Source organism: Heteronotia binoei, chromosome 3 (genome assembly GCF_032191835.1).
Source record: "Heteronotia binoei isolate CCM8104 ecotype False Entrance Well chromosome 3, APGP_CSIRO_Hbin_v1, whole genome shotgun sequence".
NCBI lineage: Eukaryota > Metazoa > Chordata > Lepidosauria > Squamata > Gekkonidae > Heteronotia > Heteronotia binoei.
The window spans coordinates 23631909-23650836 of NC_083225.1; the positions used below are offsets into that span (position 1 = coordinate 23631909).

Sequence of the window (18928 nt, forward strand, 5' to 3'; positions counted from 1 at the left end):
CTCCTTTGAGTTTTAGACCACACAGCCCTGATGTAGCCAATCCTTCAAGAGCTTACCGGGCTCTTAGTACAGGGCCTACTGTACCAGTTTGGTGTAGTGGTTAAGTATGCGGACTCTTATCTGGGAGAACCGGATTTGATTCCCCACTCCTCCACTTGCACCTGCTGGAATGGCCTTGGGTCAGCCATAGCTCTGGCAGAGGTTGTCCTTGAAAGGGCAGCTGCTGGGAGAGCCCTCTCCAGCCCTACCCACCTCACAGGGTGTCTGTTGTGGGGGAGGGAGATAAAGGAGATTGTGAGCCGCTCTGAGACTCTTCGGAGTGGAGGGCGGGATATAAATCCAATATCTTCTTCTTCTTCTTCTACTGTAAGCTCCAGGAGGATTGGCTACATCAGATGGGTGTGGCCTAATGTGTAAAGGAGTTCCTGCTACAAAAAAATGCCCTGGGGGCAGCTAAACTAGACTGTAGAGTGAGGGATGGGAGGTAGAGTTGCCAGATCCAGGTTGGGAAACTCCTTGGAGATTTGGGGGTGGAGCCTGGGGAGGACAAGAACCTCAGTGGGGTACACAACCATCGGGTCCACCCTCCACAGCATCCCATTTTTCTCCAGGGGGACTGATCTCTGCAGCCTGTAGATGAACTGGGATTCTGGGGGATATCCAGGAGCCACCTGGAGGCTGGCATCCCTACTAGAGGAGTACATCTGCTTTATTGCATTCTTTAAATCTCTCTGCATTTCCATTTCTTATACTCAGATTAGCTAGTCTGCTGTGGCTCTCCCTGAATAACTGACACTGTGCCAGCTGTTGTGGTCTCCAGTTTACAGGCGGAAAGAAAATAGTCATTTTTTGGAGGTGCTTCCTGGAAGTTCCTGGAAAAGCCCTGTGGTGCAAAGTGGTAAAGCTGCAGTACTGCAGCCGGAGCCCTCTGCTCACGACCTGAGTTTGATCCCAGCGAAAGCTGGTTCAGGTAGCCGGCTCGAGGTTGACTCAACCTTCCATCCTTCTCAGGTCAGTAAAATGAGTACCCAGCTTGCTGGGAGGGAAGTGTAGATGACTGCGGAAAGCAATGGCAAACCACCCGGTAAAAAGTCTGCCGTGAAAACATTGTGAAAGCAACGTCACCCCAGAGGCGGAAACGACTGCTGTTTGCACAGGGGACTACCTTTACCTTTTTACCTGGAAATTTTATGACTGTTTAAAGCACCAAAAAATTGACACCAATTCGTGCCCTGCAGGGAAAGCAGCTGAAAGGTCCACATGCTGGACAGTTGACCATAGAGACTACCCACTGGCAGTCTGAAGCAGGACTGCACTCCAGGTTTGATTTGTGTTCCATGAAACCAAGAATGCCATGGGGGGGAGGTTAGGGTTAGGGTGTTCTTTTTTTAAAAAAAGATTGTGTCGTTTATGAGCAACGATAGGAGGCAAACCTGCTGGCAGATGACGGCTTGTTTCTACTGCCCACTTGATAGAATTGCTCAGGACTTTTTTTTTTTGTAGCTGGAACTCTTTTGCGTATTAGACCACACCCCTCTGATGTAGCCAATCCTCCTGGAGCTTACAGTAGGCCCTGAAAGAAGAGCTCTGTAAGCTCTTGGAGGATTGGCTACATCAGGGGGGCGTAGCCTAATATGCAAAGTAGTTCCTGCTACAACCCCCCCCCCCTAGAATTGCTGGAGGGAAGGGGCCATGGCTCACTGGCAGAGCATCTGCTTGGCATGTGGTAGGTCCCAGGTTCAATGCCCAGCAGGTGATGGGGAAAAGACCTCTCTGCCTGAGACCCTGTAGAGCTGCTGCCAGACTGAGCAGGCAATATTGTGATGGGCCAGTGGTCTGATTCAGTATAAGGCAGCTTCATGTGTGTTCGCTTTCAACACAGCCTTGACATTGTCTCCTTCACACAATTGTTAACATTTTGGATTGGATCCAGACTGAATTTTCCAGAAACGATGGGGGTGGGGGGACGAGGATTGATCCCTACCGATTTCTCTGTTCCTTCTGCAGACCACCGTTTGCGTCTCCTGCTCTTCTTTGCCCCGGAAGCAGGATTTCAGGGAGGCCTGTGGGACAGGGGAAGGAAGGAAAACTGTGTCCCTTTGACAGAACGGTCCTTGCATGAGCAGAAGACTTAGTCTAGATCAGGGGTGGCCAAACGTGCTTAACGTAAGAGCCACACAGAATAAATGGCAGATGTTCGAGAGCCACAAGTCATGAACATCAGATGTTTGCGAGCTGGAAGGAAGGAAGGAAGGAAGGAAGGCAAATAGATGGGAAGAGAGAGGTGGAAAGAAAACAACTTTAAATGCATTTTCTATGCTGCCCAATTGACTTGGCTTGGAGAAATGATTTAAAGAGAGAAATGATTGAAAGAGAAATTCCAGCTTATGGGGCAATGGGGGCTTCGAGAGCCGCACGATATGTGTGAAAGAACCACACGTGGCTCCCGAGCCACAGTTTGGCCACCCCTGGTCTAGTTCCTACCCTGTTACCAGAAATCTTTCATTTTTGTTTGTTTCAGTTGTTAATTTGAAACTATGGGCTGGTCTTGGCAGTCCAGGATAAAAGCCAAATACTCAGTGGCATTGCCAGCCCCCAAGTCCCAGCGCGGGTTCCACACTTTTGGGGGCTTTGATCTGCTGCTGGCCAGTAGGGGAAACCCTTCCGCCAAACAGGGATGTTGCACGCAGCACTTTGGGTGACTTCATTGCACCAGGGATGCTGTGGAATTTGGGTAAAACTATAGTTCTGAAGGTGAAAAAAGCCATAGAGTTTTTAAAGGTAAAGGTAGTCCCCTGTGCAAGCACCAGTCGTTTCCGACTCTCGGGTGACATCACATCCCAGCGTTTTCACTGCAGACTTTTTACAGGGTGGGTTGCCATTGCCTTCCCCAGTCATCTACACTTTCCTCCCGGCAAACTGAGGACTCATTTTACCAACCTCGGAAGGATGGAAGGCTGAGTCAACCTGAAGCCGGCTACCTGAACCCAGCTTCCGCCGGGATCGAACTCAGGTCGTGAGCAAAGCTTGGACTGCAGTACTGCCGCTTTAACACTCTGCGCCACGGGGGTTTTACCAAATACCAAAGCATTCCCAGGAACCTGGCAATCCCTAATGCTCAATTAATCATTTGCACGTGCAGAAACCTTTATATATTTTGTTGAATGTTATAATTCAAGTTGCAGTCTCTCATTCTTGAAGTAACAATTCATTGTAAAAAAATACGTTTAAAGCTAGTTTTATTTTGCTATAACAAATTGGTTTTGCAGTATCGAAACTATTAAACTTGTTGACGGAGTTTTTAGTTCTAATAAAGTTAATGTTTTGGAAATGTCCTATGAAGAAAGCTTGAAGGAGCTGGGGATGTTTAGCCTGGAGAGGAGATGACTGAGAGGTGATAAGATCACCATCTTCAAGTACTTGGTGGGCTGTCATATAGAGCAGGGATGGCCAACGGTAGCTCTCCAGATGTTTTTTTGCCTACAACTCCCATCAGCCCCAGCCAGCATGGCCAACGGCTGGAGCTGATGGAAGTTGTAGGCAAAAAAACATCTGGAGAGCTACCGTTGGCCACCCCTGATATAGAGGGTGGTGTGGAATTATTTTCTGTAGCCCCAGAAGGTAGGACCAGAACCAAAGGGTTGAAATTGAATCAAAAGCGTTTCTGGCTCAACATTAGGAAGAACTTCCTGACAGTTAGAGCGGTTCCTCAGTGGAACAGGCTTCCTTGGGAGGAGGTGGGCTCTCGTTCCTTGGAGGTTTTTAAACAGAGGCTAGATGGTCATTTGACAGCAACTCTATGATTCTATGATTCCTGACAGTTAGAGCGGTTCCTCAGTGGAACAGGCTTCCTTGGGAGGTGGTGGGCTCTGCTTCCTTGGAGGTTTTAAACAGAGGCTAGATGGCCATCTGACAGCAATGAAGATCCTGTGAATTTAGGGGGAGGTATTTGTGAGTTTCCCGCATTGTGCAGGGGGTTGGACTTAGATGACCTGGAGGGTCCCTTCCAACTCTGCAATTCTAGTGGACTTGAGGGCTTAGCCATGCACTACACTGTTTCCAGTTCCACCATGAGCTTTTTCAAACCACGTATGCACTGGACTCCCAGAGGCTTTTACATCTATTCTCAGATGTTTGGGGCTCCGTTTTGGATCAGGGCCATGGTGAAAAGAGGCTTCCTCCTCCTTCATGTGTTCTTTTTTGGCCTGAAATGTCCATAGGGAAGACTTACTCTCTTGGGAAAACATACATGGGATGCCTTGAGGCCTAGTTTGGATATAATAGTGAAATTATGGTTTGACTCATCGGGTCTGATTCTTCCTCCCCCTTCCCCATGTTCAGTGATCCCCATCCCCCCCCCACCACAAGAAACTGTACCAGAGCCAGTTTGGTGTAGTGGTTAAGTGTGCAGACTCTTATCTGGGAGAACCGGGTTTGATTCCCCACTCCTCCACTTGCACCTGCTAGCATGGCCTTGGGTCAGCCATAGCTCTGGCAGAGGTTGTCCGTGAAAGGGCAGCTGCTGTGAGAGCCCTCTCCAGCCCCACCCACCTCACAGGGTGTCTGTTGTGGGGGAGGAAGGTAAAGGCGATTCTGAGCCGCTCTGAGACTCTGATTCAGGCAGAAGGGCAGGGTATAAATCTATAGTCTTCTTTTTCTAGTACTCTGCTGTAAAATTGGAACTAGTCCATTGTGGTTCTGCCCTTTTCCTCTGAAGTGAAACTTGAAGCCATGGATTGAAATAGGCTTCTACTTATAATTTAGTGGCAATTTAGTGATTTGGACATAAAGTTTTGCCTGAAGCCTGAAGCAGGAAGGGAGCTGGAGTAAAGGCAGGGAGGGAAGAGGAAGGCGGAGTTGGGCCTGAGCCTTGAACCCAAGAGCTTATCTGTGTTTTGGCATGCTACATCCTGGTTGGTCTGCTGTATTTTTGGCATAGTTGCTTCGGAGCAAGCCTTCCTCTAAGATGTGGAGTCCTTGCGAGCAAAGATTCTACTTCAAGAGTGGCCAAACTTGCTTAACATAAGACCCACATAGAATAAATGTCACCTGTTTGAGAGTCACAAGACATAGACATCAAATGCTTGAAAGCTAGGAAGAAGGAAGGAAGGAAAATAGATGGGTGGAGGAAGGGAGAGGTGGAAAGAAAGCAACTTCAAATACATTCTCCAGGTCGCTGGCTGGCTTGAGTTGGAGAAGTGATTTAGAGAGAGAAGTGCCTTCTCCAAGCTGACTGTTGGTGTGGTGGCGGCTTCAAGAGCACACAGTATGTGTGAAAGAGCCTCATCTGCCTCCCAAGCCACAATTTGGCCACCCCTGTTCTACTTTGCGAGCTGCTGGCATTAAAGTTGTGAGCTGTTATGTACATTAGCCATTTTCCTGAGCCAAGACAAAAATGTGTGAGCCGGAGGCTAAAGAACTGTGAGCTAGCTCACACTAGCTCAGCTTAGAGGGAATACTGCTTCCGAGTATGGGGTTGTGTGCACGGGGACTTTAAGTGTGTGTGTGAGAGAGGTTTAGTCAATTTTTGTCTTGTCAGCCTTATTTTATGAACGCCGGCACCAAATGTTGTGCTATAGTGGGCTTCCCATTGCTCATCCAGTCCTTTGACGGTATCCCTTTTTTTGTTGGCTGACTTCGGAACAGAAAGGGTCTTTTGGTCGTTCATCCTTGAGGTGTGGTGGCTGGCTGAGCAGTGAGGGAAAAGGTATCCTTTGGAGTCTCAGAAGCCCTCTGGTCTTTTACGTCGCATGCAGTATTTAAACAATGCTCTAAATCCAGATTCAGATGAACGTCTTCCTGTGTTGCATAAACGCCATTCTGCTAATCATCTGTCCATATTCCTTCTTCTCTTATAGGCCCCTAGTATAGATGAAAAAGTAGATCTCCACTTCATTGCATTAGTAAACGTTGGAGGCAACCTCTACGAATTGGGTAAGGTCAAACTGCTCTCTTCTTTTACAAGCGAAATAAATCTTGTCAGCTGTTCCCATTTGTTCCTAATGTTTGACAGTTTCTGTTTTGCTATTAGCCAGGGATGAAATTCTAGCAGCTCCTTTGCATATTAGGCCACACCCCATGATGTAGCCAATCCTCCCAAGAGCTTACAAGGTTCTTTTTTGTAAGCTCTTGGAAGATTGGCTGCATCAGGGGTGTGTGGCCTAATATGCAAAGGAGCTCCTGCTAGAATTCCACCCCTGCTTTTAGCCAAGGTGAATAGCGGCAGCTATTTTTTTAAAAAAAAAAATCATAACTTGGTTCAATTCATCATTTCTTTTTTGTTTAAAAAAAGTCTCACTACGGTTTCCTCTCATCCGAATAAGTCCATGATTTCTGTTGTGAACAGTAATCCTAGAATTCCAGGATATTAGAACGCTTGGTTTAAAACCACAGGGAAGGGTGAGAGAAGGGGGGATTGTGAGAAGCAAATAGATGAGCTGACAGCTTTCAATTATCTTGAGCGGGTGTTAGTTGATTCCTTCAGAATTAGGATTGCTACAGTTCAATCCTTTGCAAAATTACTCCAGTCTAACCCTGTATGTATCATTGGCCTTAGACTGGAGTAACTGTGTATAGCACTGCATTCTTCGTGTTAGGATATTGACACACTCAAAATGCTGCGCAGAGCTGATCATTCTGAACTACAGTGTTGCTGTTGAGGAATCTGTTTCTGAGCTTGAAATCCTGAATTTTGCTATGTGTCTGTGATGCCAGATTTAAATAGGACGGTAGTGTAGTCAGACACTGCATGTAACCAGAGTTACACGTGGGGGATGACCTGTGACACAGTGGAAGTAGACCGTTGCATTCAGAAGGTCCCGGGTTCAGTTCCTGGCATCTCCAGTTAAAAGGGACCAGGTAGCAGGTGATGTGAAAGTAGTGATGGATCAGTGGTCTGATTCAGCATAAGGCAACGGTGGATCAGTGGCAGAGCATCTGCTTGGTAAGCAGAAGGTCCCAGGTTCAATCCCGGCATCTCCAACTAAAAAGGATCCAGGCAGGTTGGCATGAAAAACCTGGAGAGCTGCTACCAGTCTGAGGAGACAATACTGACTTTGATGGACCGAGGGTTTGATTCAGTATAAGGCAGCTTCATATGTCCATATGTACTAAGAACTGCAGGTAAACATTTATTCTGGTAATCCACACTAGACAAATGAATATGCAAAGGTTAAGAAGAAGAAGATGATGATGATATTGAATTTTTACCCCCACTCAGAACCTTAGAGTCTCAGAGCGGCCTACAATCTCCTTTACCTTCCTCCCCCACAACAGACACCCTGTGAGGTGGGTGGGGCTGGAGAGGGCTCTCACAGCAGCTGCCCTTTCAAGGACAACCTCTGCCAGAGCTATGGCTGACCCAAGGCCATCCCAGCAGGTGCAAGTGGAGGAGTGGGGAATCAAACCCAGTTCTCCCAGATAAGAGCCCTCACACTTAACCAATACACCAAACTGAAAGCTCATGCCTTGCCCCAAATTTTGTCAGCCTCGAAGCTGCCACTGGACTCTTACTCTTTCCTGCTGCTATATGTGCAACTCATTCTCATAGAAAGTATCAGAGCTGACAATCCTTCATTGCTTAATATACTGCCCAACAGCCCCTGAGTTCAGCTTGAGGGGGCAGTTCTGTAACTGGATATTCCCGTCTCTTTACATTCCCATTAACAGCTGGTGAGGAAGGAAGGAAGGATTCCCACTGCAACCCCCCACCCCCCAAATGGTTCCACTGCTCCTTCAGGAATTGCTATTTGCATCACGATGAAAACACACCCTTCCGTAAGTTTGCCTAGTTTGTGCAAACAAGGGCTCTAGGAGAGAGGCATTAACCCCACTCCCTCCCCCAGCTCAATTCTCACACTCACACAGCTGCTGCTGATGGAAAGTTAAAGAGATGAGAGATCTAGTCCTCAGCCTCCAGTGTCTCATGTGGCTGAGCCTTCCTGTTCTTACAAAAACTCATAAAGCTCCAGGCAGGAAAGGGAAAGCCGCGTCTTCAAAATGCCAAGCTGCAACCTGAATTGAAGAGCAGTACATGAAGATGAGGAGCAGCCGGTACGGTATAGTGGACGAAGTCGACTCTGGGGTGACGTCGCATCATGACGTTTTCATGGCAGACTTTTTATAGGGTGGTTTGCCACTGCCTTCCCCAGGCATCTACACTTTGCCCCCAGCGAGCTGGGTCCTCATTTGACTGACCTCGGAAGGATGGAAGGCTGAGTCAACCTGGAGCCAGCCACCTGAACCCAGCTTCTGCTGGGATCGAACTCAGGTCCTGAGCAGAGGGCTCGGATTGCAGTACTGCAGCTTTACCACTCTGGGGATCTCCCCAAATCCCACCCTCTCCAGGCAGCTCTCTCCCAAATTTCCAGATAGTTCCCAGCCCCATAGCTAAGGGCCATGAGGGGAGGGGGCCATGGAGGATGGAGCCATGGGGGCGAAAGCAGGAAGCTGGAGAAACTGGGGCCACCCCTCTTCCTTCCAGTTTGGTGTAGTGATTAAGTGTGCGGACTGTTATCTGGAAGAACCGGGTTTGATTCCCCACTCTTCCACTTGCACCTGCTGGAATGGCCTTGGGTCAACCATACCTCTCACAAGAGTTGTCCTTGAAAGGGCAGCTGCTGTGAGAGCCCTCTCAGCCCCACCCACCTCACAGGGTGTCTGTTGTGGGGGGAGAAGATATAGGAGATTGAAAGCCGCTCTGAGACTCTGATTCAGAGAGAAGGGCGGGGTATAAATCTGCAGTCTTCTTCTTCTTCCCCCCATGTGATTTAGAGCCAGCCAATAAATAAGTTGATTGGCTTGCCCTTTAAATGGCACAGGACCGGCCGCGGCTGCTCTTGGTTGCCTCTCCTGTGCAATTAAATTGTACTGGAGTGGGAAGGAGAGGGGCAGCCCTGGGACGGGGGTGAGGAGCCAAAAAAAAAAAAAAAGCGCCAAGCCCCTTGGGCCCCTGTTTAGCTAAGGGCCTGGTAGTTCCCAATAATGCCGGAAATCTCAACCAGCAGGGCCCAAAGGAACCCCTGACCTGAGACTTTGCGTAGCTCTTCTCCCCCACCCCCATTACAAGTTATTAGTAAAACTCTCAGAAGAAATGTGAGTAACTGCAACCCCTCTGAAGGGGCTTGTAAAAGACAACTACCGACAGTTCCTGCAATCTGCTTTTACTTGCATGCTTGAAGTCTGTCCAAAGAATAGCTTGCAATTGGGTTCCAGGAGCTCCACAGATAAACACAGAAAGCTGCCATAGAAAACAGGCTATTTGTATTTATAGGTAACCATTTCTAATGCCCTTTCCCAGAATAAATTTGGGAATGGAGTCAAGAAAAATGCAGCTCGCTGAAATATGGGTGCGTTCAGCTCTGCATCTGTGGAATGTAACCAAGAATTTTCTGTGCGAGGCTGCCTCTCGGGCTGTCGGACGTTCAGAGGTTGGGTCGTCCAGTGCAGTAAACATCAAAAATGGCCCAAATGTAATCCCTCGTAATGTTATTGAGACGGGATTCCTTGTCAGTTTAAGCTGCTTTTCTAAGAGCAAGAGTCCAGTAGCACCTTACAGAGCAGGGCTGGCCAAACACGCTTGATGTAAGAGCCACAGAGAACAAATGTCAGATGTTTGAGAGCCACAAGAAGGGGAGGGAGGGAAGGAGAGGTGGAAAGAAAGCAACTTTAAATGCATTCTCCAAGCCACCGGCTGGCTTGGCTTGGAGAAGTGATTTGAAGAGACAAATGCCTTTTCCAAGTTGGCGGGGGCTTTGAGAGCGACGCGTTATGTGTGAAAGAGCCACATGTGGCTCCCGAGCTTCAGTTTGGCCACCTTGGGGTTTTTTTGTCGTTCATTCACACAGTCGAGTCCAACTCTTTGCGACGCCATGGACCAAGCCACACCAGGCCCTCCTGTCTTCCACCATCCTCTGAAGTCTGTTCAAATTCTGTTTGCCAAGGAGTGATGGGGCCAGATGGCATGATCTTAGTTTTTTTGATGATGAAGGGGAAGACAGACTTCACATTCCTGGGATCCAAGATCACTGCAGATGGCCACCCTGCTAAAGAGTTACAAAATTTGTGGCAGGCTATGAGCTTTCGAGCTGTGGTGCTGGAGAAGAATCTTGAGAGTCCCTTGGACTGCAAGAAGATCAACTACGGGAAATCAACCCTGACTGTTCCCTGGATTGTCAGATGCTGAAGCTCAAATAATTTGGCCACCAAATGAGAAGAGCCTGCTTTGCGGGGAGGGCGGGATATAAATAAAAAGTATTATTATTATTATTATTAAGAGAGCACTCACTGGAGAAGCCCCTGATGCTGGGAAAGACAGAAGGCAAAAGGAGAAGGGGACGGCAAAAGATGAGATGGCTGGACAGTGTTACTGATGTAACTAACACAAATTTGAGCAGACTTTGGAGGATGGTGGAAGACAGGAGGCCCTGGCGTGACTTGGTCCATGGGGTTGCAAAGAGTCGAACTCGACCGTGTGACTGAACAACAACAAATGAGCTTTCATGAGTCACTGCTTACTTCAGATTCAACTAGAATGTGAGTCCATCTGTCCTTGTATCTTGGAGCGTGGAGCGATTTCAGATGCCAAATCAACAACAACAACAACAACAACAAATTTTATTTGTATCCCGCCCTCCCCGCCGGAGCAGGCTCAGGGCGGCTAACAACATGGTTCAGAGTTAAATTATACAAGTAAATAAAACTACATTAAACATTATCAGCATTTAGTTAAAATCTGGTTAAGCTTTAAAATTAAATTAGTTAATTTTTAAAAGTGCTAGTGCTATGTTTGCTTTTTCTGATGGCGGTTTCCTTCGCAATTTCCATTTTCATCAGGGAAGGCCAGTCTGAAGAGGAAGGTCTTGCAGGCCCTGCGGAACTGTTCTAGGTCCCGCAGGGCCCGCATTTCCTCTGGAAGTTGGTTCCATAGGCTCGGGGCTATAGAGGAGAAGGCCCGGTTACGGGTGCTTTGCAGCTTCACCTCTCTCAGTCCGGGGATAGTCAGCAGGTTTTTCCCGGCTGACCTCAGTGCTCTCTGGGGTTCATATGAGGAGAGACGGTCCCTAAGGTAGACAGGTCCTCAACCATATAGGGCAATACCAATGACAATACCAAGCAGATGACAATAGCAGGTGTGATTGAATTATGTGTGATATGCAAAGTGGTAGTAAGAGTGGAGAAATCAGCATTGGACAGTAAACCTAGGTCATGATTTAGTCCAGAAGGATGCATTGTCTTGAGCTTTATTATCAGTTGCAATTCAGCAGTCTCTCTTTCTGATCTCCCTTTGACAGACAGTGCTCCCTCTAAGCTTGGAGTCGTGAGCAAAAATTCTACTTTGTGAGCTACCAGCATTAAAGTTGTGAGTGAGCGACCTGGCTACTGCATAAATTAGTGTGCTCTGGGGCCCTCCTTCCTGAGCAAAGACAAAAATGTGTGAGCTGGAGGCTAAAAAACTGAGCTAGCTGATGGATATGGTCAGTTAATAGCTGGATGGCATGAAACTTTGAATCAAATGCCTGTTTTTCAGCAGAACGGAACTTCTGTTGGAGGATGGTGGAAAAGCATCAGGGGGAAGAAGGTGGCCGAAATGAGTTTGATTAGACTAATGGAAAGCATCAAGAAAAACCATAGTCGTGTTGTGTTGCTAGCACAGAAGATGCTGTTTTCTGAATGCTGTGCTTCAGCTGGCCTTTCTCACCGCAGTATTAATAAAATGTGATTATCCCAACAGATGGACGGAAGCCTTTCCCAATCAATCATGGCCAGTCGAGCGATGCCACGTTCTTAGAGGTACGATTTTTCAAGGGCTTCAATGACTTTTGTACTGCCTACTAGGAGTGGAATTCTAACAGGAGCTCCTCTGCATATTAGGCCACACACCTCTGATGTAGCCAATCCTCCAAGAGCTTACAAAGAAGAGCCTTGTCAGCTCTTGGAGGATTGGCGACGTCAGGAGGGTGTGGCCTAATATGCAGAGGAGCTCAAACTAGAATTCCACCCCTGCTGCCTGCCATCATGGAATCGTGTGTGTGTTAGTAGACCCTGTTGTAACCTCTGCCAACTGATGTATGGTAAAATACATAGCCTCCTACAGCAGCATTTAAGTTTGCACACTGAGTATGATTCACTCCTGATCTATCTGAAAGCTTGCTAGATGTCTGGCGGGAAACCTTTTCTCCTATGCACAGTCAGTAAGACAAAATAGGAGTCGATTGCACCTTTAAGACCATCTTAGTTTGATTCATTACGTAAGCTTTCATGTGCTCTCTAAGCACACTTCATGAGATGAGGAATCTGATGAAGTGTGCTTAGAGAGCACACGAAAGCTTATATTCTGAATAAAACTAAAACAGGTTAAAACGGATAAAAGGAAGTACTTCTTCACCCAAAGGGTGATTAACATGTGGAATTCACTGCCACAGGAGGTGGTGGCGGCCACAAGTATAGCCACCTTCAAGAAGGGTTTAGATAAAAATATGGAGCACAGGTCCATCAGTGGCTATTAGCCACAGTGTATGTGTGTATATAACATTTTTTGCCACTGTGTGACACAGAGTGTTGGACTTGATGGGCCGTTGGCCTGATCCAACATGGCTTCTCTTATGTTCTTATGTTCTTACTTCAGACCAACACGGCTGACTACTTGGATCTATCTAGTCAGTAAGACAGTAAGTGATAACTTGTATGGCTTGTAAACTGAATTACATCTTTTGCCTTTTTCTTTGTTTGTAGGATGCAATAGAAGTATGCAAGAAATTCATGGAGCGTGACCCAGATGAATTAAGATTTAATGCCATCGCTCTGTCAGCAGCCTAAATTATTCTTAAGTGGTGGTGAAGAACCCTGTGTGTCTAAGTATTGTCACAATCATGCTTTTGCCATGGATTACACTTTTGATACCTCCCAAGTAACAACGTTGATACAGATTAAAAAATTCTGATTTGTCCTAGATCTCTTGTGGGACTATTCCTTCTCCATTACTTCGAGTGACTTTAGATCAGGGGTGTCGAACATGCAGTTTGAGGGCCAAATCAGGCCCCTGGAGGGCTCCTATCAGGCCCCCAAGCAACTGACTGTCATCTGCTTCCTTCTCCTCTCTCTTGCTTCCTTCTGCATTTCAGCTTGCTTTGCAAGGCTTGCTCAATTGCACAGGAGCGACAGAGCAAAACCTCTGTCGTCTCCATTGGCTGAGGCTCCTTCCTTGGGGAGGAAGAAGGGCAGGGGGAACTTGCTTTGCCAGGCTCTCTCAATTGCATAGCAGAGCTACTGAGCCAAGCCTCTCTCCCTTCTATTGGCTGAGACTCCTCCTCCTTCTGGTCCCCTGGGGAAGGGAGGAAAGAACCGGAGCTTCCTTTGGCAGTTCCCTGGATCCCATGGGAGAAATACAAAGAAAACATCTTTAAGACCAATGAGTGCTAACGTTTTAAGCATGTTTTAAGTTTTTAAAAAATATATTTGTGTTTGTCTGTGTTCTTTATAAGATTTGTATCCCTGCTACCTAATCTTAAATAGGTACACACATGGCCCGGCCCAACATGGCTCAGCCCAACCAGACATGGCCCGGCCCCAAAAGGTCTCATTTATGTCAGATCTGGCCCTCATGACAAATGAGTTCGACACCCCTGCAGATGACTAAATGCCACAAATGCTGCTGTGGTAACAAAAAGAAGCAGTGCATATTACTTCATATTGCTTTTCCTCCTGATTGTAAGAAGTCGTAATTATACCATTACAGAAACACTGGTGCATTGCATTGTAGCGATCAGGCAACTGTAGATATGGCCACCCATAAGTCCTTTCACAACAACTACTGAGGGAACACCTTTGCCGCAATACTAGAAACCACTCCAGGTCATTCCCAACAAGAGTGTGTGTAGGACAGGAGCAGTGTTCCCCTTTAAGCTGAGTTAGTATGAGCTAGCTCACCGTTTTTTAGCCTTCAGCTCACACAGTTTTGTATTCGCCCAGGAAAAATGGCCCCAGAGCACAGCTTGGAGGGAGTATTGGTCAGGAGTGCTCCAATTTACAAGGTAACTGAACTTCAACATATTATCCCAAGAATTCTTTCCACAAACAGTTGCCAACTTGAGAAGACTCTCCTGTGTGAGTTTTATTTATTTATTTCATTTCTAACCCGGTCTCCCAGAATCAACTCAGAGTGGATGACGACTCATAACTATACAATATGACCTTTCTAAAATAAACATAAGTTAATATAGCCTGGGGGGGTTTTTTTGGTAGCAGGAACTCCTTTGCATATTAGACCACACCCCTCTGATGTAGCCAGTCCTCCAAGAGGGACTTCTTACTGGGCCTACTTGTAAGCTCCTGGAGGTTTGGCTGCATCAGGGGAGTATGGCGTAATATGCAAAGGAATTCCTGCTACAAAAAGAGCCGTGAATATAGCAATAGTTAAAAGTTGATAAGCATGTGCACTGTACGATGGATGTACAGAACTGGTATTCTCAAGCTACGGGGAGCCAGAAGTATTTGGGGTTTTTTAAATACATAAATAAATCTAAGTTGGCATCCTATTGGTTTTTTCTCCCAATTCTGGACTGCCTGGGCATTTTCTGGGCAGGGAGGGGATAGGAACTCAAGAACAGAACATACAGAAGCGCAAGAGTGGGGGGCGGGGTGGAACATTTGTGCCTTATAGGCACTGTGGAATTGCATAAGCTCCCGCAGGGCCCTGGTGATATTAGGCGCATAGTTCCACCAAGTCGGGGCCAGGACCAAAAAGGTCCCGGCCCTGGTCGAGGACATCTTTGGGGCCAGGGATCACCAGCAGATTGTTATCTGCAGAGCTAAAGCTCTCTCAGGGACATACCAGAGATGGTCCTGCAAATAAGTTGGTCCCAGACTACTCAAGGCCTTAAAGGTCAAAACCAAAACCAGAGATGGTGGTTCAGAGAAGACAAGAACATCCACCATTCTTGTTCTCAGGCCACACTGATTGCTAGTCCCTTATTCCCATTTTTTCTGTAAGGTGTTTCCAGGTGGCTCGTAACTTGTGACTGCAGAAGTCAAATTCACCCAAAATACCAAATAAAAAATCCATGTAGAAATGTATTTTCTACGAGGGGTATAAGAAGTACTAAGTTTCCTGATGCAGAATAAAGAAGACTAGGATGCTAGTGTCAACTGTGAGTGTGAATCAGCACACTATCTGTCCTCTACCTGAAGTGAGGGAGCAACTTATTGTATGGAACTCGTATTATGAATATCATCGTATAGTTCTTCCCAATTCCTGAATTCGTCTTCCTTTGTATGCAGTTATTTAAAACAAATTGACTGGTCGTTCTGCCCCGTGGCACAGAATGGTAAAGCTGCAGTACTGCAGTCGAAGCCCTCTGCTCATGACCTGAGTTCGATCCCAGTGGAAGCTGGTTCAGGTAGCCGGCTGCAGGTTGACGCAGCCTTCCATCCTTCCGAGGTCGGTCAAATGAGTACCCAGCTTGCTGGGGGGAAAGTGTAGATGACTGGGGAAGGCAATGGCAAACCACCCCGTAAAACGTCTGCCGTGAAAGCGTTGTGAAAGCAACGTCACCCCAGAGTCGAAAACGACTGGTGCTTGCACAGGGGACTACCTTTACCTTTTTTTCTGCAGTCCATATTTCTTAAGCTTTTGCATGAGAAGGTATTATTGAAACAGGTCAAAAACATGATGGAATTCTTATGTAAAGTACCGTTCCCTTTGCAGAAGGAGCCAAATGCTGGTTCAGAAATGAAAATGGAGATCGTCCGACATTCTGGCTCCTCAGCCCACATGAATTGCTAGTCCCTTATTCCCATTTCCCTGTAGGTGTTTCCAGGTGACTTTTAACTTGCAGCTACAGAAGTCAAATTCACCCTATCCGTTACTCCCTGGGTTTTCTTCCTTTGAAGATAGGAACCGTGTTTGCTCTTCTCCAGATGTTTGGGAGTGCACCAAATATCCATGAACCCACCCCCACCCCCAACATGAGACTGAATGGTTCTTGTATTTGCTCAGCTAATTTAGAATCTTCAGGGAATATCTTCAGTCCCCACCTATTTCCCACCCCCACCCCCAACTTTAAGTCATTCAGATGGTCAGAGTCTTCAGCAGACTTTCTTCATTATTATTGACCTGTAACCTCTTCCATCCTTATTCCTGTCAGCTGCTAAATATCTCATCTCAAAGCTTTTTCCCTAAACCCTTCAAACTGACACCAAGTAGACACTGAATCTTCTCCTCCTCCTCTTTCTTCCCCTTCTTCTCCTTTTTCTTCTCCTTCTCCCTTCCCCCTTCTTCTCTCCTTTTCCCTTCTTTCTCCTTCCATGCAAAATATTCTGAAGTGCTTTGGAGGGGCAGGAGGGCTTTTCATATCACACAAACACACAGCAGATCGTGACTGCATTTTTAAAAACAAGGAAGCAGAAAAGGGGGGGGGGGAGAAAACTCCTACCAGACAGCAAACAAGTAATCAAACTTCGTGTTTCAAAATCTGTTTGAAGTAATGCTGTCTTTCAAGGGAACATTAAAGCTGGTAAAATAGGTGTCTAAATTTTTGCTTTAATATGCATTGGGTTGGATCCCCTTGCTATTGGAGGTGCTTTCTTTCACTCAGTGGAGAAAAACGCCTCTGCAAGTGGAACAGATCCATGGCCCCTGACCATTGTTTGGGATTTTATTTGCAAAAGTTCAGGGAATATACTTCTCTAATCTAGGTTCTTTTGAATTCCACCTTATGCCTGTCTCATGAGATACCTGAAACAAGTGAATTTTGCTTCTCCCCCCCCCCCCCCCGAAGTTCCACTGAAGAACACCATAATTCTTAAGAACATAAGAGAAGCCATGTTGGAGCAGGCCACTGGCCCATCCAGTCCAGCACTCTGTGTCACACAGAGGCCGAAAAACCCAGGTGCCATCAGGAGGTCCATCAGTGGGGCCAGGACACTAGAAACCCTCCCACTGTGACCCCCCAAGCACCAAGAATACAGAGTATCACTGTCCCAGAGAGAGAGTTCCAACAATACGCTGTGGCTAATAGTGACTGATGGATCTCTGCTCCATGTTTATCCAATCCCCTCTTGAAGCTGTCTACACTTGTATCTTACAGTGAATGGCCACCGGATTTTTAAAAGGGCATTCCCCTGCCCCCATCTGTATATTCTTTGTCCCTATGCTTTTCCTATTGAAGCTCTGAATAAATACAACAGCAGCATCCCCTCCTCAAATTTCTGTGTGCAATGGCTAAGAGGAAGGGGGGGGGGATAGAAATAGGCAGTTGCTGGGGGGAATAGAATAGTTGAGCAGCTGTTTCATTTTTAAATGTTCCAGCCAAACGAGCAACGGATGGGACCAGCCCGGCTCTTGCGCTTGAAAGACAGCTTTGTAAAAGTAAAGGGGGTTAAGCTTGTACCTCTTAGTTTTTTAAGGCTTTTAAATATTTATGGAGCAATGAAACTAGGTATTTTAAAAGCTTGGTGCAAGGAAATAGCTGTTCATCACGTTGCGGGGGCAAGAGCCCATTGGTACTGGTGATATCCCCCACCCCGCCTAAGTTTTAAAAGCCACGGTTGTCTCTGAAACGAGAACCACATGTTCTCCACATAGAAGAGATTGCTGTGGAAGCGCCGGAACAGAGCAGCAGGCTTATCCCAGGAATGCTACCTTGGAAGTGGAACACCTGGATCCTATCAAAGGAATAATCGTGCAAGGCCCTAGAAGGAGGGCTTTGAAAGAGTGAAACTAGGAACAAATGATGGGAAATTAAAGGATGCTAGAGAATTTCTGAGTATACCTTCAGAACTTCTGTTCCCATTTCCCACCTAGCTCTGCTTTGTTAGTATTGCAGCTGGGGATATGTTTTCTCCTTCCAGATGTTTATGAATGATTTTTGATCTGTTGTGCAGAGATAATTGTGAAACAAAGCTGGAAAAATCTGACTTGTAACAGTTAGTAAAGCAATCATAGAATCATAGAGTTGGAAGGGACCTCCATGGTCATCTAGTCCAACCCCCTGCACAATGCAGGAAACTCACAAATACCTCCCCCTAAATTCACAGGATCTTCATTGCTGTCAGATGGCCATTTAGCCTCTGTTTAAAAACCTCCAAAAAAGGAGAGCCCACCACCTCCTGAGGAAGCCTGTTCCACTGAGGAATCGCTCTGACGGTCAGGAAGTTCTACCTAATGTTGAGCCAGAAACTCTTTTGATTTCATTTCAACACATTGGTTCTGGTCCTACCTTCCAGGGCCAAAGAAAATAATTCCACACCATCCTCTATATGACAGCCCTTCAAGTACTTGAAGATGGTGATCATATCACCTCTCAGCTGCCTCCTCTCCAGGCTAAACATGCCCAGCTCCTTCAACCTTTCCTCATAGGACTTGCTCTCCAGACCCCTCACCATCTTCGTCACCCTCCTCTGGACCCATTTCAGTTTGTCTATATCCTTCTTAAAATGTGGTGCCCAAAACTAAACACAATACTCCAGGTGAGGTCCTACCCGAGCAGAGTAAAGCGATACCATCACTTCATGTGAGCTGGATGCTATACGTCTGTTGATACAGCCCAAAATTGCATTTGTCTTTTTATGAACAAAGGAGTTTTCTTTTTAATGGGTGTTAGTCAGTGTTCCCTCTAAGCTGAGTTAGCGTGAGCTGGCTTACAGATTTTTCGCCTCCAGCTCACACATTTTTGTCTTCGCTCAGGAAGGATGACCCCAGAACACAATAATTTATGCAGTAGCTTGCCACTTTAATGCCAGTAGCTCACAAAGTAGAATTTTTGCTCACAAGACTCTGCAGCTTAGAGGGAACATTGGCGTTAGGCTAGTTAGCAATCCTAAATTTATATTTAGCTGACAAGGTGACAAGTACCAATCACTGAGATGTTAAAACAGGACTAGTTTCTTTCCCAAGTGGGATCCTAATATTGAAACAAAGGATGGGAAATTA

The 18928-nt window shown here is 46.6% G+C and overlaps 1 protein-coding gene across 1 annotated transcript in view; it reads left to right on the forward strand.

The window, feature by feature from the left end:
- UCHL3 (ubiquitin C-terminal hydrolase L3) overlaps window positions 1-12949 on the forward strand; it is a 63958-nt gene extending 51009 nt beyond the window's left edge. The window contains exons 6-8 of the mRNA XM_060233588.1: window positions 5859-5934; window positions 11732-11790; window positions 12733-12949. Of these exons, the coding sequence (XP_060089571.1) occupies window positions 5859-5934; window positions 11732-11790; window positions 12733-12816 (219 nt within the window). The 3' untranslated portion in view covers window positions 12817-12949. The remainder of the gene's footprint in view (window positions 1-5858; window positions 5935-11731; window positions 11791-12732) is intronic.
- The last annotated feature ends 5979 nt before the right edge of the window (window positions 12950-18928 follow it).